The 24,195-nt window shown below is 37.8% G+C and overlaps 1 protein-coding gene across 1 annotated transcript; it reads right to left on the bottom strand.

Moving 5' to 3' along the window:
- Positions 1-318: 318 nt before the first annotated feature.
- On the bottom strand, positions 319-23,990 carry LOC114133790 (paired box protein Pax-6-like). Its single transcript, XM_027999868.1, has 10 exons — positions 23,942-23,990; positions 14,728-14,858; positions 11,994-12,209; positions 9,738-9,900; positions 7,644-7,796; positions 6,645-6,727; positions 5,350-5,500; positions 4,034-4,140; positions 3,289-3,430; positions 319-1,112 (listed from the first exon to the last, which is right to left on the bottom strand). Exons 1-10 carry the CDS (start codon positions 23,952-23,954, stop codon positions 1,027-1,029), a joined length of 1,245 nt encoding a protein of 414 aa, XP_027855669.1. The 5' UTR covers positions 23,955-23,990; the 3' UTR covers positions 319-1,026.
- Positions 23,991-24,195: the final 205 nt, after the last annotated feature.

Here is a 24,195-nt window from a genome sequence, read left to right as displayed (position 1 = left end):
CTCAGTAGAAAAGAGTATGAATCTTGTGGCTTGTTCAACCTTCCTGGCCATTTTTTGTTGTTGTTGTAAAAAGCAGCCTGGCAGCAGCTCAGTTCCCCATACTTTTTAATTACATTTTACACAAACCTTCAGCAGAAGCTTTTTTTTTTTTTTTAAATCTACGTGACAAACAGCTTCAGTCCTGAAGAATGTGATGCTATCCTGCCTGGCTCTAATTTAAAAGGAAATGTGTCTTTGTGTCTTCAAACTTAAAAAGATGCTGAACTCTAGTTTGCACACGGTGGATTTGCCCATCGTATATAAACCTATACACAGCAATGCAGTTGTTACAGCTTTATTGTGGAAACCCTGTCAGAACACTTAAGACAAACACTTTCACACTTGAAATTAGAAACTAATTTACATCTTTTGGACACTAACGCTTTCAAGTCTGAGTCATGCTTGTTCACAAATATGTCATGGTTTACAATACCAAACGTGTATCACAAGAATGCTTCTTTTAAAGTCCTGTACATGTCTGAGGTCAAGGCTTTTTGGAGTCTGTTAAAGAAAAAACAAAACACAGCAGACAGTACACTTTCAGTTTCATTAAGGTCTTTTTATCCAGGCAGAGACTCTCCACAAATTCAGTAGCATGTAAAGATGATCAAATGGCATTAGAGGTAAAATATTTCCCAGTGGAATAGTCCATGTACATTGAAAGCTTTTTATTTCTTCTCAAAGCTTGCTGTTACCAAAAGACCGTCCACCTTCCTGATCCACCAGATATTACACAACATTTTCTGCTGTATAACAGGATCCAAATTCTGTCAGTTTTTAAGAACATTAAAAACGGAGTCAGAGGATTTCCTGGAAAGCAACCAATGGAGACTTTGTCTTTTTGCCTTTGCCGAGCTTCAGCCAGCACTCAGCCGCAGCAGCTTGGCTCTGATAGTCAGTCCGACAGTGATGGACCTCTCTCCTGCTGACGATTACAAAGTCCTGTTCCTGAAGCCACCACAGGCGGCCATGACGTCACTGCAGGCGTCACTGCAGGCGTGGCCAGTACTGAGACATTTCTGCTTCACTTCCAGGAACTTGGACTGGAACTGAGATGCCAGGAGAAATCAGACCTAAAAAAAGAATAAACATTATTATAGAAAAACTGGCATCTAATCTAATGCAACTTTCAAATAATCTTATAGAAACATTCATAATAGGCTCCTAAATTTAATGCTTTTCTTTTTCACAACTTGATATTATGTAGAATATTTGGTAACACTTTATTTGACAGCATGTGAATAAGACTAACATGACACTGTCATGAACATGAGTAAGTCTTCATGAATATTTATGGCTGTTGTCACAAAGTGTCATTCGTAAATCATGACACTTTTAATAGAAAGTTGACATTATTCAAATTGTCTTCGTTATGACAACTTGACCTTAACTAATAATCATGTCATAAATATGTCACAATAGTAGTCATAATAATGTCATTAAGTGTTATTACGCTGTCAAAAACGTTTACAAATAGTCATTATTTCTCCCTGAAATAAAGCGGAACAAGTAGGAACAAGAATATACAGTAGATTTAATTAAGCTTTAAAAACAGTCATTAAAAATTCCTCTTACATCAAGTGGAATAAGTAGCACCAGTTATGACAATGTCTTTAAGTATCATTACTGTGTCATTAGTATTATCTCTTACCTACATAATTTTTAATGTTTAATCAGTAAAACTGTTATAACAAATTTATGACAGATCATGATTTCTTGGTTAATGTCAAGTTGTCATAACAAAGACATTTTGAATAATGTCAACTTTGTATTAAAAGTGTCATGATTTACCGAATGACACTTTATGACAACAGTCATAAATATTCATAAAGACTCCTTCATGTTCATGACAGGTGTTATGTCATGTTTATGACAGTGTCATGTCAGTTTTATTCACACCCCATCAAGTAAAGTGTCACCGGATATTTAAAAAATAAAATAAAATCAATATTAAAAAGTTCAATATTTTTGGTCACTGATTTCAAAAAGTGTAGCTCATACATTAAAACAGTGGTCTCAAGATGCATTCCTCGAGGACCTGCTTCCTTTAGATGGAGGAACTTCCAGTCCAGCTCTACAGAGCTCTGCTAGTGAGCCAGGAGTGCTGAAGCAGAGAGACATGTAAAGGTTGCAGGACACCAGCCCAGAAGGACCAGGGTTTGAGACCACTGCTTTAAATAGATTCATGACACAGAGTGAAATATTTCAAGACTTTACGGCTCTTAACTTTGATGATTGTGGCTGACAGATACTGCAAACCCAAAATTCTGCCTCAAAACATTTAAATATCACTTAAAATCGATAAAAAGCATATCTTAAATAGCAATGTCAGACTTCTAAGAAGTAGGTTTGTTTCTAGTCAGCTAGCACCGGGTCTGGGCTCGTTTTGCATGAATTACTGCATCAGTGCAGCCTGCCATGAAGGCGATCAGCCTGTGGTTCTACTGCGGTGGAATGGAAACCCAGATTTTTTTGATAGCAGCCTTGGCCATCTGTATTGTTGACTAATGTGCCTCTTTGGCGTATGCAATTGATCTAGTGTAGCATCAGTGAATCTGTGATCGACCTCATGGTCTGCTCAAGAAATCTGTGGATGCGCATTGCTGGATTACTTTAGCCTGGCTTGATATAGCTGCACGTAAACCTGACTTGGTCTTTGTGAAACGGATGAAGTTAGGATGAACTGATGACGCTATGTCAGCCTGGATTTGTCTCTTCACCTGAATTTCATAATCCTATTTTGTGAACCAGCCCTCTGATGTAATGCATTATTTGCACAGATGTAGAGGTGTGAACTTGAAGCTCATCTTGTAAAGACCCAGAGTTGCCATTCTAGATCTTCTGAGTTTGAGAATAGTTCTTTCTACTATAATAGCTTTTATGCATGTCAATTTTGGCTAAAACAGTTTTACATTTATGCTTCTAATCAACAATTAAAACCCATTGAAAAAAGTTTATTTTTAGACCAAGTATGTACCAGTTTTAGTATACAAATCTTTTAGGCATTGATTGCATGTATGTTTAGCAAATATATGTTCCCTGGGAGTCCTTTGTAACTTCACACTGTGATGATAACGTTGTTGTTGTAATAAATAAACAAAATCTCATAAAAAATGAAAACCACACAATTTATTTTCCTTTCAGTAGTATATATGCATACTGGGCCTTCAAGACAGGCGGTGAAGACGAGGTAATAATTATACTCACTTCAGGCTCAAAGGCAGACTTAAGACCTGTGGCGGTTCCTACCTGTTGAAGATGTTGTGGAGGACGTCACTGACTGGCTGCTGATGTGTGGCTGCATATGTGGAGGAGTATACGTCTGATAACTGCGGCTGTTTACAGAGGGACTGTTGGGCAGCATGCAGGAATAAGAGGTCTGGTTTGAAGTCTGGAAAAAGAACATTCTGCATTAAAGCTGGGGAACTGAATGTCAACATGATGTGCTTAGACAAATACTTCGTACTCTATTACTGTTTTTTTTTGTTCTTTTTTTTTACAGAAAATCTGAGGTTTTGCACACAACCCTATACTCTTGGATTAGAGTTGCCATTCAAAACCTTCCTGTGCAGGTTGGTTTGCATGTTTTCTCCAGTGAGCACTGTGATCACCTCCAAACACTAAAAAGAGATTTAACAGTGGAGGTCCAGCATATCAGATCAAATTTATATCGGTTTGCTAGTAAATCCTTAAAAATGAAATGTTATTATTATCCATTCATCCACTACATGTATCTACTTTAATATCTGATATATGACAAAATAAAAAAACAACAATGGTCCTAAGAAAAGTGAAAGCCCAGTGAACAATGGATTTCATTGAACAATGTTTTCTTTTCAATGATTTCTGGCGTCCTCTGCCACAGATTTACCTTCAACCAAATGGTAATATCACAAAGATTTATGATGATGGTGCACAGTAGCAAAACAAAGTCCACTGATTATCATCACACATATATGGTGCCCTTCTGCTATGATATATCAAGTAATCTTACTTGCATGGGCAGGCTGGCGGCCATACTGAAGCTGGGCATTGTTAGGCCGTAGGTATTGGACAGAACCGGATCCGATCTTCCTATTATGGATCCTGAAGAAAAGGACACTAGACAGAAAGAAACAAACAAAGGGATTGAGTGACAAGTCTGGATAAGAGGACAAGCAAAAATAATCTAGCTCCAAAATTAGCATCAGCATAAAATTAATGGAAGGAGAGAAAAAAACTTTAGTTGCTTTGAATTAGAATTACATTTAAAATGTTATTTCAGTGTACCTATGTGTATTTATCTAAGTACAGACTTAGTACTTATTGTACAGACAGTAAGTAACTTAGCAATGACAAGAAAAACAAGATTTGATGGAAATAGCCTGCAAAGTTACCTAAACACTGGCAGTAATATGTCATTCATCTGAAGGATCAAGTGTTTTGTCTGCATAATAAAGACCAACTTCGCAATAACAATAATAAAAAAGAAATAAATTATCTATTTAAAAATCACTTTTTGTGTCATGTCGACCACGTAATATAATTCTGAAAAGCCTTCCATTTTTTTTCTAACACACTTCAGATGGATTGAAGTCACAGTAAATCTTTACTTCCCAACCTAAACATTCAATATGGCAGCCAAGCAATTTAAGAAGTAGCAATAAATGTATTTGCATTGTCTGCTGGAAGCAAGATTCTGTAAACTGGATTTGGACCAGATTTTGAAGAAGATGTAGAGAATGCTATGCTGATCGTAATGGGGTGACTGCATCTGGAAGGAACAATGAGTTGGTAGCATCTTCCACTCTTCTCATCAATAGAGGCATCCTCAGTGCAGAAAGACACCTTCAACCTTCAAGATGACCTACACCTACAACCAGTGGAAATTCCATAGATCCACACTCATGGACTGAACTCTATCCTCCAGGATTTGAGTGGAGAGGATGTAGTGCTCTGTCTGCAGGCCTGTTTACTAGACTGCCTTCCTCTTTATCAGAGATGAAATTGTTAAAGAGTTTTCTAAAGTAGATCTCTCCTCATACCCTCGACTCAATAAAAAAAAAAATCAAAAATTTCACCTTTAAATTGAGTTAATTTCCTGGAATTAAGTAAAACAAAGCAGACAATGTTTTTAGTAATTGTTGTTACTAAATAGGTTTAACTAATGGTTGTTATTAATAGCAATGCTTCCTTCATTGGCAGATCAATTGTTCTTTGGACAAGAACTGAATAACTAAATTCCAGAAATGAATCGCTTTGCTCTTGTTGTGGTTGGCGTCGGTAACAGTAGAGCGTTTGCTGTGACACACTGTTTGCCTCATTTGGTACCTGGTGCTGAAGGCTGAGCTGGAGATGAGTAAGCACTGCTGCTAAAACTGCTGTTGATGGGAATATGGCTGGAGGAGTTCAACACCTGCCGACGTTGATTCCTTAACTTCTCCTCTCTTCTCCACTTCGCACGTCTGTTTGAAAACCAAACCTACACAGCACAAAAAACAGGAATTGAACAAGGATTAGACAAGGTGGAAGGACTAGTTCACCATGATTAACATCCAACCCCATTTATACAAAACTCTGATGCCAGGAGAGACCCTCTGCTTGTATCTGTGTGCTGTGAAATGAAAAAACCTGGAATAAGGACCTAGAGTTGATCCTATTCTGTTATGTCTGGGAGTCTATAAGGGGAGTAGTCAGTAAACCAGTGCCAAAGGAACAGTAGTTCACTTTACAGTGTCTGAAGAAAATGATTCAGAATGAAAATGAATTGTGCTTAAAGACAGAAAAAATCCAAATTGTTCTAAAAATTTTATGGTGCAAATTTTGATGCCACTAAGAAAAAATATATAAAGTCTTTTTTTCTGTATTTAAATGAACTAAATGAACTGATTTAAAATGAATTTAACAGGTTGTTTTTATTATCTATGTTTGCTTGTTTGCTCATTTTTAACAAGTATCTTCACAAGTTTCTACTTTTCAATTAGGAAATGCATTTCTGCCAAAGGTTTACTCACAACACAAAGTAATGTTTTTTTTCCAGACAGAAAAGCACCAGGAAAAAAATCTTCAGATTATTTTGGAAGAGCAAAACGACTAAGTTGTTTTCTTTGAGAAAGTTGCCAAAAATCCTTTGAAATTAGATTCCTGGAAGTCATGGGACTTCTTGTTTTCCCTGTTGCAGGGTTGTTAGTGTCCCTGTGTTCCCTGTGATGGCTGTCCACTGCAGGGCAACATGGATCAGGGTGTAAGATTATCTTACATGATGAAAACTGCATATGTAAGATAAGTTGGCAACTTCTTTTTCACTGTACCTTCTTTGAGAGAAAAGAACAGTCTAACTATGCTTTGTTTTGTTGCAGTTTGTTGTAAAAGCTCTGAATCAGTCATCCGTCTTGTGTCAGAGAACCTCAGGTTTTACATCTGAAATCAGAGCAATGAGAATGTTGTCTACCTCAAAATTCAATCCAATTTGACAAATACTACAAGGTCCACACTTGTGAATCTTATTATTCATTTTTATTCAGCCAAACTGTTTCTTAGATGACTCCTCTACTTGTCTGTGTGAACATGCTTGTTGACTAAGTGTGGAGAGAAAATTAAATGAAGCTCCAACTTCTGCAGCTTACCTGAATTCTTGCTTCAGGAAGATCGATTTTATTGGCAAGTCGTTCACGTGCAAAAACATCTGGATAGTGAGTCCTTTCAAATTCTACAACCGAAAAATAAAATTATATATTTAAAAAATAGCATATTTCAAAAGAACATATGTAAATTAGTTTTAAATCTCAAACTATATGTTTTGAGAACACCTGACAACTTCAGGGTCTAATCATAAAACAACCTGTTCTATGAGATTCTGAAATGAATAAAAATGTAAACTTAGGTGCACAAAACAAAACTTCACCCCAAAATCCCAAACATTTTTCACTTTATTTATAAGATTTTAATGGAAATAGAGATTTAGTTGAGATTTTTGGAAATTAAATGAAGTCATTATTGATAAGACCGATATCAGTGTATCACTAATCTAGCTATGGCCACTGTTACAGATGATTTCAGCATTAGAAATGAATGATTCTGTTCTGTTCTGCTGGCTGAGACAGCCGCCTGTACCGATCCTCTTAATCAGCTTATTGGAGACTTGAAAGGCAAAGGGCTGCCTGTCATGATGCTGCACAACTAACAGTCTGACACAAAATGTAAAAGCTTCTCTATGTGGGCTTTATGATTATGAAACATAAATTGACAATTTACATTTAATTTTTGAAAGACTTTCAAATAATAGATTAATTTAGTTTTATCAAACAACCCAAAAAGGTGTCTTAAGCACTTGAACTGTGGCTAAATGCACTGTTGAAGAAAGATGATTTAGGTGAGGCTTCAAATGATCTGATCTCACTTACAGCAAATTTACAAAAGTTGAGTCAGTTTCCCAACATCGGCATGATGGCATATTGGAAGAGAAATACCACTATACAAATATGGTATTGGAGTAAATACTATTTTTTTCAACTTTGTTTACATGAACAAATAAGAAGTGAAACCCAGCTGATATCTCAGACTTGAGGTCATTTCTACAGGATGTGTTAAAGAAATGTAGCTTTTGGTTAACACTCCCCTAGTACCTTTCTCTAGTGCTTCTATCTGGTCCTGTGTAAAGGATGTTCTGTTTCTCTGCAGCTTTCTTTTCAACTGAAGCCTCATCTGAGTCTCATCTGAGTCGTCACCGTTGGAACTGATTGAAATGTTGTTTTCCGCTCCGTCTGTCTGAAGGCAGTCTGCACCAAAAAAGCAGGGAAGAAAGAATGGAAGAAGATAAAAGTTGGGCTTATTGTTGGGTAGTCAATCAGTAAAACAGAAAAAATGTGAGATAAGTTGTACTCTAGTCAGATCTGGTAAGATACAGAATACTGCACTTTAAACTGAAATGTATATTTAAAAAAAACAGCTTTTAAAAAAAAATGATTTAAATAAAACATCATGTTCACAGTTTTTCCAAAAAGTAAGTGCACCCTGCTTTACTTTTTAGAAACAAAGATGTTCAAAAAGAGTTGATATGTTACAAAGATTAACTAAAATGTAAATGCAGTAGCTTGAACATTTAATCAATCTCACGCCAAATACACAGTTCTTATTATCACACATGTCATGTATTTAGATGAATAGCACATATTCAACACATTTCTTGTAATATGATACACCTCGTTTCTGACTCTTGTGCATCATTTTAATGCATCTGACAGTTGGTGATGTTTGAGGATAATGTCCTGTTCACACTAAATGTTTTTGAGCAGAAATCATTGTGATGTTTAGTAAAATTCATTATCAGATCAGAAATTCTATTCTATCTAAAAATTGTAATTATTTTTTAAAAAAACAAACTAACATTTAATGGAAAACCCTAATCTGTTGCCATTGCTCACCATGTATATGTTTGCCTTATTTAGAGGGACTCATATCTCATTGAGAGCCAATGATCTTTGGGCCATTTTTTCTCGTCATTTATCCAGTCACCTGTATGTAAGGCGTATGGGTCATTAATGAGTCACTAATGACAGTTTGGTAGCATAGCTTGTTTTATCACGCTGTGTTAAACAGTTGTATTACACAGACTGGCAACATACTTCAGTTAGGGCTTAGTCCAACAGAACACTTGTAGTCGATCAAGAAATCTATGTATCATTATGCTGTTATGTTGATATAGCAGAAAATCTCCAAGGAATGTTTCCAACATCTTGTTCAATCTATGGCTCAAATAACTAAGCTAGAGGCTGGTGAGTTCATGAGAAAACACTATATCATTTATTACTCAAACCCAGAAATATAGATTAGCGTCAGCTAAAATCCACACCAGAGTAGAGATCCCCAACATGCAGACAAGCTTGACTGCAGCTCCCTCTGGGACTTATGTTTTTTGTATTGCTAGCCTAATTATTCATTATCCCAACAGACAAGAGCTGCAAAACAGAATAAAGCTATTGCTAAGTGTCATAGTCGGTGATGCAGAAGGAGATGATAATGAGAGCAGATGCCCCTCTCCCTCCTGGACACACACACCCAGACCTAAACACACACACAAACACGTGCACAAACATGTTGTTGGCTGATGGGGAGGTAGCGTAGCTTTGTTTCACTCTTAAATCCCTGGATGATGGAGGAGGAGCAGAAGCATATGAGCCTACCTCACATAGCAAAGGAAGCCATCAGCCACATGATCTGACAGAAATCTACAACAAACGTATTTTAACTCATGCATAACTAGACTGAATATCTGTGGTTGCAAATTGAAGATCAACACTATTTGCTACTTTGCTCTCAGTGGAAGTTGAGTTGTAAATGAACGTACTGTGTTTATGAGGTTCTAAGGACCTGCTGTCATCTGAACAAATACACCAATTAGAGCCAGGAGGAGGGTCTTAGAGCTGTCAATCATCCTAATATAGGAGTCGCTCACTCCAGCCCCCTTGCTCTCAGCTGTGCTATAGCTCCTTCCTGACAACTAGCCTGCCATGAAAGCTCAGGCTAGTTAGCATAGCCACCGATGACAGCAGATAAACAGTTTTCCTGGAACGGTAAGTTGTTTCTCTGCCATTAGCATAATAAGCAGTGTAAGCATGATTGGCATGAGTAGCTTTAACAAACTTGGAGATGATACACAACGTGTCACCTAATTTGCAGACATTCACAGCTAAACACTTAGTAAAAACAAGATGTCTTACCTGTGTTCAGGATTGTGGTCCCAGCGTACCACCCTGAGCGTCCTCCCCAGGAGCCCTGTGCATTAAGTATCTTCAGTTTGTCAAACATTCCTTCAGTGGCCCCTGTCCCCATTGGATGCTTTTCAGTGGCCAAGTTCCTGAGCACTCGATTTATTGATGAAACCTGGGAATAAACATAAAGTCATTTGAAAAAAAAATACTGCAGTGTTTTTTTTCTTGAAAAAATGTCAGGTTGGTGGTAAAGCTGCAGTATGTAACTTTTATAAAAAAAATATTTTTCATATTGTCAAAACTCACTGTTGTAACAGTGTAGTATGAGATATAATCTGTGAAAAGTCAAGCCCATTTGCCTCCTCCCACTGCCAACTAAAAACAACCAATCAGAGTCAGGAGGTGTGTCTTAGCACTTGCCAATCATAATCTTGTGTGGCGCTGCTCATCCTGCTTTCCCTCTCCTTTTGCTTTTCCCCATCAGCAGGATGGAATGAGTTATTTTCTATCCACTTTAAAAATTTTAATTGTGTAGTTTTAGTCTATCATATTTAATTCCTGAAAACACACACACACACTCAGATGTGTGGTTATGATGGGACCAGAGGTCGCATTAACGGAATATTTCCGTATTTGACCGTTTTTTCTTTTAAACAACGGGAAAATTTGAAGCCTGTCAGTCATTTGACAGGTTATAATTAACACCCTTGACTGGTGCACACAGGCAGACATTATAGACTTAACGCAAAGAGTTCATCGCAGAGCCAACTAAAATCAATTAATAAAAAAATCCTTCTGAATATCATCTCTTGGACACTGAACCAAATGTGTCTTGCTGACCGGGAGCTGACAGCGTGTTGAAGAGTTATGGACCAGACGCTCTGGAGCGCGTCTGGTTCAGAAACGCTTTAAAAAACCTTTGGTTGAAATGGCGCGTTTAATTCAGGTCTCCATTACACACAGAACAGAGAAAACTAAAGAGAATGCAATGTAAATGCGATCCATTTATAGTCTAAACCGGCTCTAGAGCTACATGCTTCTCTCTAGTGCTGCCCTAGTGGCTCCCTGGAGCTTTTTCAAAAAGCTTCAGTGAGTTCAGACCCCAGAGGGTGAAGTGCTGGTAATTAAGTGGAGTCGTTTAATTTCATTTATTATAAGTTATTGGAGCCACAGTCAGTGGTTTTTGTCACGGAGAAAAAGTTAGATGATTTAATCTGCTCTATGTATGATGGGATCTGGATTCACGGTTCAACTAGGTGAATATTAAGTTAACTGCATAAAATGCAGCTGAATAACCTATGTTGATATGATTATAATTTGACAGGTAAAAATAGAACATGACCAATTTTTTAAATTCTGTCAGTCAAAATGACAGAGAACAAAAAAGTCTAGCGCGAACTCCGGATGGGACAAAAGGACAAGGGTGTCAAGCGATGGCCTTGTTGATCAGGTATGTGATTAGATGCTAAATGAAAAGAAATCACAGTAAATGTATTGTGATTGTTGCTGAAGGCCAAGAAGAAAAACATGGACTGACTTGTCAGTTTCTCCCTGCAGCATGACAGTGGATGTTGTTTCATCTTTCCTGCAGTAATGGTTAAGTTAAACTGATGACTTCTTGTTTGTTGGATCTGACTTGCTAATGAATTAAAACTAAGACAACACTGTCTTCCATTGCTATGTGGACAGTAGCAAGGGAAGATTGCAGCATTCAGTCCATGAGGAGTGAATGCTGCAAGTCAGTGACTCAGTCCAAACTGCTGGGTTTCCTTAGACCAGCGTTTCTCAGATCTGCTCCTCAGGGACCACTGCTCGACATGTTTTAGGTGTTTCCCTTCTGCCACACACTTGACTTCTATATGCAGATGATTAACAGACTTCTGCAGCGCTTCATGGCTGCAGAAGATGCTATGCAATCAGTTGAAACAGCAGTACTGAAACATAGATATCTAACACAAGCAGGGCAACGGACCCTGAGGACCAGAGTTGAGAAACAATGTCTTAGATTGACAACTTTTTAACCTGTATAAATAATAAACTCAACTTGATGCACTGTTTTAGAATAATGAGGATCAACTGAAATGTATGTGCGATTTCTTTTGTAAAGTGCCTTGAAATAACATGTTGAACTATACCAGATTGTATAGTTCTTTAGCCGGTTTAGACTATAAATGGATTAAGTCAACATTGCATTCTCTTTAGTTTTCTCTGTTCTGTATCAAGCCAGTTGACAGACTAAGCTCTCATTGACATAAGTGATCTTACACTGGGTATATTGTCATTGGTGCAGACTCCCTCTGCCAGTAGTCGGTCTCTAATCTCCCAGGCAAAAATGGATGGACACTCTCTTTTGTACTGAGCGATCTTTCCCACCACCTCTGGAGTTGCCACCCTGGGTTTACTCCCTCCTATGGCCCGAGGACGGATTGAGCCCGTCTCGTAATACCGACCCAGGATCTTACTCACACAGCCATTAGACACCTGGACAAACAGACAACAAACATCTTTGATCAAACAGTTGCTCTTTGCATTGGGTAAAGAAAGTTCCCCTGGTGAGATATGTTCTGTTTCTACAACATGAAATAACTTTTAGGCTGCTTCTTTATGTAGAACAGAGAATCCCAATTTAGATTTCCATGAAGTTGCTAAAGGAATCCATGAGCTTGCCTCACAGGTAATTGAGATAAATCGCCTATCCAGGATATAAAACCATGCATTCATGTCTTTGTTGTTCCTGTGTGAATGTTCTGTTCCAGGAGTTAGTTCTTACTCCAGATTGATTCTAGATTTTGAAGTTCAACAAAATGTACTTTGTAGCTCAAGTGGTTGATATGTGAAAAGACATCTCCCAGATGTAACAGTGTAAAGGTGGCATTTGCCACCGTAAGTGAACACTTCCTGGAAAGAGAAGGAAATCGAGATTTGCATTTGTTAGTTCACATCTTTGTAAAACAAACTCTTAAGAAGTGGAAAGAAAAAAAACATCAGAGCAGAGCTGTCTATTAGATGTTCTACTTTACAGCAGAAATCCATCTTCTCACTGTTTTGTCCAGATTTACAAGTTCTTTGAGTAAAACATTACTCAATGTGTTACTCACAGTGCATTACATTCTCGAGCAACAATTTTGTTACAATAAGAAACGACTTTATTGGTATTCATGTACACAAAGAGAAGCAATGGCTTGCACAAAGGCACAGCTGGCTGCATGGTTGGCTGGAAGCAAGAAAGATCTTCTTGCTGTGGATTTCTGGGATCTTTCTGCATGAAGTTTGCATGTTTTCCCCTTAAATGTGTGGGTTCTCTCCAGGTACTCCGTCTTCTTCGCACTGTCCAAAAGATATACCTGTTAGATTACTTGGTCTCTTTAAACATTAGGTGTGAGTGTGTTGATCCTCCTGTGTTTCTCTGAGGGGTATACCCTGGACTGTCTATCAATAGAGATAGACAAAGCTCTCCTGCAGCCTGGATGGATGGATCCCCACAGCACAATGTTGCTACCACCATGTTTCACCATAGTGGTGACATGTTCAGTGTGATGAGCAGCATTACTTTTCTTCTTGGAAGTTTGGATGAAGGCCATAAAGTTCATGTTCAATATCTGAATAAGAATATCTTGTCGAGCCCAAAAGAATTGCAGCTGTATTTACAGCAAAATGTGCTTGTATAAAACACATTTTGATTCACCAGGGCAATCTTATTTGTGTAAAAGATTTATAGATTAATGAGAAAACTATGTTGTCCTTTTACATTACAAATGAGTAACAGTTCTAGTGGGTGATGTTCTCATATAGTGAGCAGCACCACAGTCTGAAGAGCAGCATAACATGATCTGTACACAACACATCAGTGGATACATGGACGCCATGTTGAACAGTCTGCTCAGTCTAGGACTTTTTTTTAAATCTAACTCAAAAAATCTGAAAACCTGAAAGGGAGCCAGGCAGAGAAGTACAGGAGAGTCCGAGAGTCACTATTGTGACAAAACCAGGGACTTCCCCCCCTTAGCCAATCAGCGTCCAAAAGTCTTCTGATGTCACATTTTCAGCCCAACTGAGCATGCCTAGAAGCTTCTGTGTCCTTTTTCTGGTTCCTATCTCATCAGGTATTATAATGACGCATCATGAAGTGAATTTACCGTAATGTTGGTCTACAGTGTAAAAAGGAAGAGGGTCTTATTGAAACATTAAATCCTGTTAAGTCTATGTGCATATTTATTGGAATTTGGGTGAATATGTGAAGTTTAAAATTAGAATATTACAACAAACCAGTAAAACACATTTTTAATACAGAAATGTGCACTTTCTGTATTAAACACATATAATACCTGCTTAAAGGTTATTATATTCAAAAGGTTTTTTTTTTCTTTCAAACATGCCTCATCTGAACGAATATTCTAATGTATTGAAAATGACTGTATTTTGCATTGTTCACTCTGACAACATTTCTTTCCACATTTATCAACTAACCCGCTATCATCAGATAGAAGTTCAATGGTCTTTGAGTGGTCAAAAAATGTATTAACTGCATTATTTAGAGTGGAGTTAAAGCTGCTTTCAGCTGGAGCCACTCCAAATATTCAGATGGTCCTTATCCTTTAGCAGCGTTTATCTAGGGGAGCATGTCCATCTACACTACTGAAACTTAAGGCAGATATGCAATAATGTGATCAAAGTATTAATAACACTGATCGTTTGATGTGTATGTGAATACAGATCTTGATTCTACAAAAAACATGACAACAGCCAACTATTGGTTGTTATCATAGCCAAACAAGGCAAACACTGGAAATCAAGGTTTTTACCTACAATCACAGGTATATACTTTGAGCATTATTGTAAATCCATTAAAACAGCACAGGCGTAGGGATCTACTTTAACAATAACTTATGAAAAATTGCATCTAAGGTGCCAATAACATTCTGAACTCCAGACCTGAAAACAAAAGCTAGCACTTAATTTTGTTCACAAGTTATGTTATCCTCTCAGCAGTTCTGCATACCTGTAGTATTCTGGATATGTCACATGGCCGAGCCCCACTATGAGCAAGCTCCACTATCTTCTGCCTTGTAGAGTCAGGTAAAGGCCTTCCATTTACAAACACACCTCCAAGCTGGTTTACTCCACTGTGACCTTCACACACAAACACACAGAAATAAAATGAAAGGGAAAGAAATAAAGGAAGAAGGGAAACAGGCCATTTTATTAACGAGGAAAATATAAAGGTGAATATAGAGAAAATAGCCTGGGTGCTTAGATTTTACATTTTTAAATCGAGGCATACACTTTGTTAAGAAGCCAAATGCATTATGCCTACCTCATGTCAATTATTAGAATCTAAATCTATTATTCAGTTACTGAAATATGCTACAGACACACTTCTTTTTGTATGTGCTTGGGAGACATACAACATGATCAGTGGCACATTTTTGTTTGTTTGTTTTTAGGAAGATGTGTTCTCCATTCCCTAATTCTGTTTAACTATCTTTCCGAAACAAAATACCATCAAATTATTGCTTGGCGATATTCATACCCTCTAAATTTTAGCTTGAGTTGACATTAGCAAGTTTCCAGTCTCCTATGTTGGAAGACACGAGATAAACCAAAATCCAGAAATTGACATATGAATGACAACAAAATCTGGTGCATCTTTAACTGGGCAGATTGTGTTGATTTAAAAAAAAAAAAAAAACTCTTTCTGAGTGTATAATCTATAAAATAAGCACACAACATCAAACACAAAAACCCCCATACATTTATAAAATTATATCAAGACTCTAACTAGCACAGCACTAGTTAATTTACAACCATGTAAATTACAACCAACCCATCAGCTAAAGGGTTCCTACATGGATCTCGGCTTTTTGGCAGAACTGTGCTGTGCGGTGATTGGCAGCTTCTCCCCGACTTGCTGTTCTGGCTTTGCAGAGCAAATAGGAAGGTGACAGGCAAAGTGAGAGGCAAGGAAAAGAAACTGAGCCTGAAAGACCACAGCAAACGTATTAACTGCATTATTAATGCATTAGCGCTTATCTTGCATATCTCACATACAGTATCTCATATTGAGATAAAAAGTTTTCCATCTACTGAGGATTTTGACACCTAACTACATAGAGGGAAAACTAAGGAATGATGGTATCAAGGAGTGAGAAAACTATAGTAGTGGGGTAAGTCAAAGCACACACACTTCTTGTAGACACCACACCATGGAAATGGCAGGGGTCCACAATCCAACACTGAATGGTACTCAATAGAAACAGCCCAGGTCAGCAACAGACGGACAGAACCGGTCCACAATCTGTGAGGCAGTAGTCAGGATCCAGGTAAAGCCAAAATCACAGAAACTGAGAGTAGAGGCAGAGAGCAGGCAGAGGTGATGATCACATTCAAGAAAATGGAATGCTCTAAAGCTGTGAAAAGGATTACGACAGACAATCAACCACTAAGTGGTACAGAGCAGCTATGTCGTTTAGGCCTCTTATCTGTGACTAAACTCAGCAAAATCTTTTATGTGATCATTTGATTTGTTCCTGTTCACTTGTGTTTGCTCAAAAAAAACTAGAAAAAAGCCTTTGAACATTGTGTTGATAAAGCGTAGAAGTGCTATGTCTCAGCAGGGGCACATAGTGCTGTGACACTGTTAAGTTAAGTAGATTTTCACTGAACCCATTGTCTGTTGCTTTTATGAGCTCAGTGGAAGGAAACATATTGTGGATTGATAAACCTCTCAGCAGTGAATTACTAAATCATACAGTCAAAGTACACATACACACACACCCACCAGCACACGCACACAGAACTTGATAGGACAGTCTGATTTGGATGCAGTCCAGTACACATGCAAACTAAAAAGGGGCGGAAATGGTTCAGCAGGTGAGATGCTGGCTCCAGAGAGCAGGAACACTACAGTTAATGAGCTCAGCAGACACTGAATATACTTCATAGACACATTACATAGTAATACAATGTTTTATTTGAGATAAGGCCAAGTTATCACACTAATAGTATTAATAATAGCAATAATAATAATAATAATAATAATAATAATAATAATAATAATAGATTTCATTTACAATGCCCTTTATATCTTTGGATATTAAAGGGCAAAACCAAAAAAAAAGCAAGCAAGTGTAATGGATAAAAATAATTAAATATTAAATAAATGAATAAATAAAGAGATTAAAACCAATGCCCAAGACAGGAACCCAAAATTTAGCTAAAAAGAAATGTTTTAAGGCCTTTCTTAAAACAGTAGGTGGATTGTGTTTCCCTCAGCGTGTCAGGGAGGGCATCTCATAGACGTGGAGCGACAGAAGGCCCTATCTCCTCAGTTTGGTTTGGAGTTTGTGGAGAAGCTTTGAGTGGGTGGAGAGGAGTGAGTGAGTTGTGTTTTGTAAGTTAAGCAGTTCTTTGATTGTTTTTTTTTATTATTATTATTTTTTGTTATCAAAATTCTCAAGTTTGTGGTATTACTTTAGAAATATTTGAAAATAAATTTGCAATATGTTTTTCCCATTCAATCCCTTTCCAAAATCTACATGTAAAAGAAAAAAAAAAAACCTTAAATATCTCAACTAAAACTTGACATAAAGTTAAGCAGCCGTGTAGAAGAAGTAAGAAGTACTGCCACCTCGGAAATTATCCACTTCAGTATTTTTGATCAATGGTGATCAATACCAGCTAAAGATTTTTTGACAGCGAGTGCACTTTAAACACAAGAAAACCCCATCACACTTCCAGAAATATGAAAGTGTAATGGATTTGAAATAAGCTTTTCCAATAAAACCTTTTTGTTGAATCATTTCTAAGACAGAATTCAGACCAACTGAATTATATGTTTTACAACCATTAAACAGCAACATTACGTTGGGATTCACCTACAGAGGTAACAAGCCATAACACAAGCAAATTGAAACAAACTGCAAGCAACTATGCAACACTGACCAAATTTCAGTAAACAAAAAAGACATTCATCTCACATAAGCATAAAACCAGGTACATGTGAGAATAAGATACATGTACCAGCTTGTACAACATACAGCTGAAAGAAGATGTATGTATTTAATTTAAAACTTGTTATAATAACATCTTTCCATCTATGTATTAAGATGTAACCACAGTAAGACAGGCTGATTGTGCATGAGAAGTTGGGTTCACAAACAAAACCAATCATTATTGTGGCACAAGTTAAAGGCTCCGAAAACTAAAATCTGTTGTGGAAATTAAACTTGGATGACTGAATGGGATAAATAGTTAAACAGTCAGGAATGCTTGTTACCCAGCTCCCAACACAGCCATGATTTTTCAGGGTAATCTCATGTGGGAAGACGTACATCATATTAAAGTGAGTGCACTTCCCAATTAACATGACGCCACCTGTCAATTGTTATAGGGGATTTGTCAGCAACTGACCAATCAGCGGTCGCAATTTGTCCCAAAGTACACACCCCTTAGCTGGAGGAACTGAACCTCTGTCAACATTGCCGGGGTTCATCATTGAGAATGTGCTGCGTTCATACAGATTTTGAAGAAAATCATAGCTAATCATGGTCAAACGTTGTCAATGGGGAACATGCAATCTCGACAACCATTCCCCAGAGCATTTAGAGGGTGGAATACAATTTATTACATTTCCAAAACCCAAACGTAGTCCGGAATAATGCAAGAAATGAATCAACTCATATCCAGTTGGATGAAACTGTGATCAATAGCAACTACCACATGTTCGCCTGCATGAAGGCAATTGGCAGTAAGCCTCCCATTTTTTGCCACTATGACACTTATTCTTAGTCAAATCAAAAATCAATAAGTGAAGGTAGTTATGCTTGATTTTATGTGTGTAAATTCCAATGGTAGCTCAATGGCAGCATGAAAATGTGTTGCAGTAACTGCAGTATTTACATTTAATCGCCTTTTTATGTTAATGTTTATTTTGAAGCATTTTCCTGAAGGCAGATTTTCAAAAGCTTTTATTATTTAAATCATTACTCACCCACTTTTGCGCATACAAAATGCGTCCGACACAACTTTCACAGTCACATCCAATGAAACCTTGTGCCAATCATTCTTCATCTGGCTGCACAAGACTTGGGCTTTAACTTTGATAACTTTGTTTCTCGCAAATAATATTACAGATCTGATGTAGGACTTGTTGGAGAATTTTTCTGCCTGTTGTTTTTGCCTCAGTTGGGTGAGGCAAAAACTGATAAGGTAAAAATATTATTGGCTGATAAGGTAAAAATTACTCAAAAATGTATTGGGCATCATTTTGACTTCCACTACCTCTGCCACTATAACACTGTTTGTTTGTCAGTGGTTTGCTCTACTTCTGCATGGGGGTGGCACCATGCGGTGAGGATGATTTCTTCAGGAGGCATAGGGAAGGTGGTCAGATGGATGGAGCTAAGGTAAATACAGGGCAGCATTTGGATTGCCAGGGATTTGACTGGGTAAAGGTTTACATTTCAGCAGGAAACCAACCATGAACGTAAGACCAGAGTGACAAAGCATGTCAGGTATTAAAAAAGCCGAGTCAATGTCCAGCCCTAAATCCAACGGGGAGGCTGTGACAGTGACATTATGTTTGATGGTTACAGATTCTCTGACTAAAGGTAAAACAGACAATGATCGATGACAGACAACAACCACCCTTAGCTCCTTTTAAATGCTGCTAAAAAGTAAGGTTTATAATCCTGCAAACTTTAGCATAGTACCTATTATGTCTTCTACAATTCAATTATAGGAACAGTGATCCCTATTGTGGTACCTGCTGTGACTGTGAATATTTTCTAACTCCGTCAAGCTGTTTTATATCTCTTGTGTGTTGGAAGGCCAGCAGTTCAACTGTAGAAATGATAATCATGGTGTCATTTCTGAGAAACACACTGGGACTCTCCTCTATTGACACTAAATTAATAGAAAGACATATGGAGTCAATTTGGCCCCAATCCTCTGTGATACACAAACACTCACACACACAAAGCAGGCGGGCCCCTGGGAGAAGCTCAGGCTTTCCCTTCAAATCAACTCATTCACACTGCACCTGACTTCAATTAACTCCCACTGTAACAGGATTCTGTTGTTGTCAACAGAGCCGACTGAAGCAACGATCCAGCTCCTCCATGGCAACGCAGACAGGTGACTGTTTCATTGACGTCAGGAAAGCATCATTTTAGCTGTACCTTCCACCATTTTAAATACTAATTTCTTATGTATCCAGAATGTGATAGTTATTTGTTTGTATTAGAGAATAAAGCCAATACTCAGAACAAAACATTTCAAAAAGTGATTGACTTATACATTGGTTGAGGAAAACTGTGTATCCTTACAAATAGTTCACGTAGGACATTACAGTACTGGAGGTCAAAGAGTTCAGAGTTTGATTGAGCTGGCAACTGCTTTTTGCTTTTTTTTGGTTTTGCTCCATATTATATCTTGGCTACATTTAAACTTCCAGTAATGTCTGAAAGCAGTTTCATATAGGCTCTTTTAAATCAATCATCTAGACATCTGTGAAATATTTAGATGGTGATTAGACATTTTCAGCTGAAAAATGTTCACTGCATGTAGGGAATTTCTTGATTCTACAGTTCAGTCAGTAATTAACTACAAGTGGTTACTGAAAATTAACCAAATTGTAGTGCATTTCAGTCACTGGTATCAAGGTTCTCACCTTTTGCTGCTGACATGACTCGAAAATACAAAGGCTTTTGTTTCAAGCAGAGTAGTTCAAGGATCTGCCTTTTTATTCATGACTGATGGTAGGACAGTCAGACTGTGGCGTCACTTGCTCTCAATAGGAAACGTCTCCAGTCTCTTCAGGTAAACGAAGCCTTGTTTATTTGGTACCTGGCCAACCTGATACCAAGTACTGTTTTTTTGTTTTTGCCTGGTACTTTTACCAAGTACCAGGTTGGTACCAGGTTGAGTTCCAAAAAATGAACTCAATGAATTGTTGAACTAAATAAATGGAGCTACAGTATGTCCTAATTAATTAATAAATTTACTAATTAATTAATGAAAATTTCAAACATTGCACACTTTATTAAGTTTAACTTAATTATTTTACTTGTTAAAGTCACAAAAACATATTTTTGTGATGCCATGTTGCAGCACTGAGTGAATTGGATGACTTGGATGGAAGTTCACCTTCCAACAGGACAATGACCTAAAGCATTCTGCTAAAGCAACACTTCAATGGTTTGGGGTAAAGTGTGCAAATGGAATGGAATGGCCTAATTTAATCAAAGCCCAGATTTCAATCCAATTGAGAATCTGTGGTCAGACGTGAAGTATGAGGGGCCGTTTAGGACAAAATTTACGTTTTGTCTCTCACACACTACCAAAAGGTCTCGCATACTCCAAAAAAATAGCCACGCACACTCCAAAAAATTACGTTTTGTCTCTCACACACTACCAAAAGGTCTCGCATACTCCAAAAAAGTAGCCACGCACACTCCAAAAAATTACGTTTTGTCTCTCACACACTACCAAAAACTCTCGCATACTCAAAAAAATTACGTTTTGTCTCTCACACACTACCAAAAACTCACGCATACTCAAAAAAAATAGCCACGCACACTCAAAAATTACTCACGCACATTCAAAAAATACTCAAATTGCGTATACACACACTACTAAAATGTCACACACACATTCACAAACGTTAACTTTCTCGCTCACATACACTACTACCAGCTCGCTCACATACACTACTACCAGCTCGCGCACATACACTACTACCAGCTCGCGCACATACACTACTACCAGCTCGCGCACATACACTACTACCAGCTCGCGCACATACACACAAACGTTAACTTTCTCGCTCACATACACTGCTAACAGCTCGCACACACACAGACGTTTATCTCTCACATACACAAGACTAAAGTTGAACACACACACAGTACTAAGACTCGTTTTATGTATGTGTGAGAGCGAGACTTTTTATGAATGTGTGAGAGCGAGACTCTTTTTGAATGTGTGAGAGCGAGACTCTTTTTGAATGTGTGAGTTGTCACGGAAGAGGCGGGGCATAATTTTTGGATCAAACTGCGCATGCGTAGATCCTAAACTATAAGTTTCGATTGTTGACTCACTGTATGTTCTATTACTTAGTATATTTGTGCTTTTAAATATATATAGAACGTTTAACTTTCTTGTAGATTAAATGTCTAATTCGAAACGAGAGAGAATTGGTCAGGCAGCTGCCATTTTAAACAATTAGAGTTAGCCATGTTCGGTATAGCAAACTCTTTCTTCTTCGGCACTAGTTGGCGCCGGTTAATAATTCCTGTAATACTGGCACCCAGTGGACAGATTGTACTACAGCAATTTTGCTATTTTTAATCAATCAATCAGATTCATTTATTTCTATAGCACATTTAATCTACAAGAAAGTTAAACGTTCTATATATATTTAAAAGCACAAATATACTAAGTAATAGAACATACAGTGAGTCAACAATCGAAACTTATAGTTTAGGATCTAAGCATGCGCAGTTTGATCCAAAAATTATGCCCCGCCTCTTCCGTGACAACTCACACATTCAAAAAGAGTCTCGCTCTCACACATTCAAAAAGAGTCTCGCTCTCACACATTCATAAAAAGTCTCGCTCTCACACATACATAAAACGAGTCTTAGTACTGTGTGTGTGTTCAACTTTAGTCTTGTGTATGTGAGAGATAAACGTCTGTGTGTGTGCGAGCTGTTAGCAGTGTATGTGAGCGAGAAAGTTAACGTTTGTGTGTATGTGCGCGAGCTGGTAGTAGTGTATGTGCGCGAGCTGGTAGTAGTGTATGTGAGCGAGAAAGTTAACGTTTGTGAATGTGTGTGTGACATTTTAGTAGTGTGTGTATACGCAATTTGAGTATTTTTTGAATGTGCGTGAGTAATTTTTGAGTGTGCGTGGCTATTTGTTTTGAGTATGCGTGAGTTTTTGGTAGTGTGTGAGAGACAAAACGTAATTTTTTTGAGTATGCGAGAGTTTTTGGTAGTGTGTGAGAGACAAAACGTAATTTTTTGGAGTGTGCGTGGCTATTTTTTTGGAGTATGCGAGACTTTTTGGTAGTGTGTGAGAGACAAAACGTAAATTTTGTCCTAAACGGCCCCTCATAGTGAAGATTACTGTTCAACAACAGAAACAATCTAACTTGAAGGAAGTGGAATTTGCTCCAGAATGGATTTGAATCGGGTGTGCAGTGAAACACACCCGATTCAAGGTCTGGTAGTTTGCATACTAAAGGGAGATGCTAGCTGCCCCTCCCAATTTGAAAAAGAGAAGCTAGGATGAAAGAGGAGCAAAACTGCCAAAAAGAAAAAAGAAAGATGGCTGGGGCTAAAATACTTAGGGAGAAAAAATGAGCGTAGGACACAGCCAAATGAACAGATATTGTTCGTAGGGAGGTAAGGGACCAAGCAGCAGAACTACAGCAGGTTAACAAACTTGGCTCTATTGTCTCATCCAAGGTTTGGCACATGTTTGCGTTTTTGGATGTGTTCAGATCACAAAGAACATTAAAGGCAGCCAGTCATGTTACACCATACAGTGCCTTGTGAAAGCATTCACCTCCCTCATCACTCCTGATTAATCTGTTGAGACAGATTCCCATTATTTATTTATTTACTTTGATTATTTTTATTAACTTTATTTCTCTCTTTCATACTCTTTGAGATAATAAGCAGCTTATAAACAGCAGTCCAATCTGCCAACACCCTCCTACTGTACTAAAGTAAACCATATTTCATCTACTTATGATATTAGCAAGTGAATTGATGGGCTGGGGAGTTGAGCTTCAGATATTCCATAGCAGCATCTAGCTGTTCTGATTCCCCTGTGCTGAGATGGACCTGCTTAAATTAGAAATAATCAGTCTGACATTCAACAGAAAGCTGGAACACAAAGGCAATAGCGGTACATTATGGCAATGGCAATTCATGGAGTACTGCTTAAAGCAGTATAGAAGACCCAGAACTCGGGGCCTATCAAGAACAACCACAAAGATAATAATAGTTACATTTTCCTATGTACTGGATGTAGTTTAGGTTGAAACATACCTGTAATCTGAACAAATTAAAGAAACTTACGCAAGTTGGGTAACCTTCTAGCTCTAGCCCAGGGCGCCATGTCCTCCTACAAGAATAAGGCTCCCTGAGCTGAAGCTGGGCATTGATAACATCCATATAAAAAACTAAATTCAAGAATGCACTCACTGTTTTGCATCATGGAGGCAACACCAGTCTCCCAGCTGGGTTGACTTCTGTAATCTGTACAAACAGACAAATCATATTTTACTGGGTTAAACACATTTGTGTATAATCAAGTCCTCATTCAAAACACCTTATTATACAGAAAAGCAAAGCAGCAAGAAAGAAATAAAGGTTTAAAGATTACTAATTATAGTTTTTCATTTGTTTTTCAGAAAGTAAGGTTTACTGCAGGACAGAAGTCAAACACTTGTGAAAAA

Source organism: Xiphophorus couchianus, chromosome 2, assembly GCF_001444195.1.
Source record: "Xiphophorus couchianus chromosome 2, X_couchianus-1.0, whole genome shotgun sequence".
In the NCBI taxonomy this organism is placed as follows: domain Eukaryota; kingdom Metazoa; phylum Chordata; class Actinopteri; order Cyprinodontiformes; family Poeciliidae; genus Xiphophorus; species Xiphophorus couchianus.
Note: the sequence above shows the minus strand (reverse complement) of the source record. Positions and strands in the feature narration are given on the sequence as shown.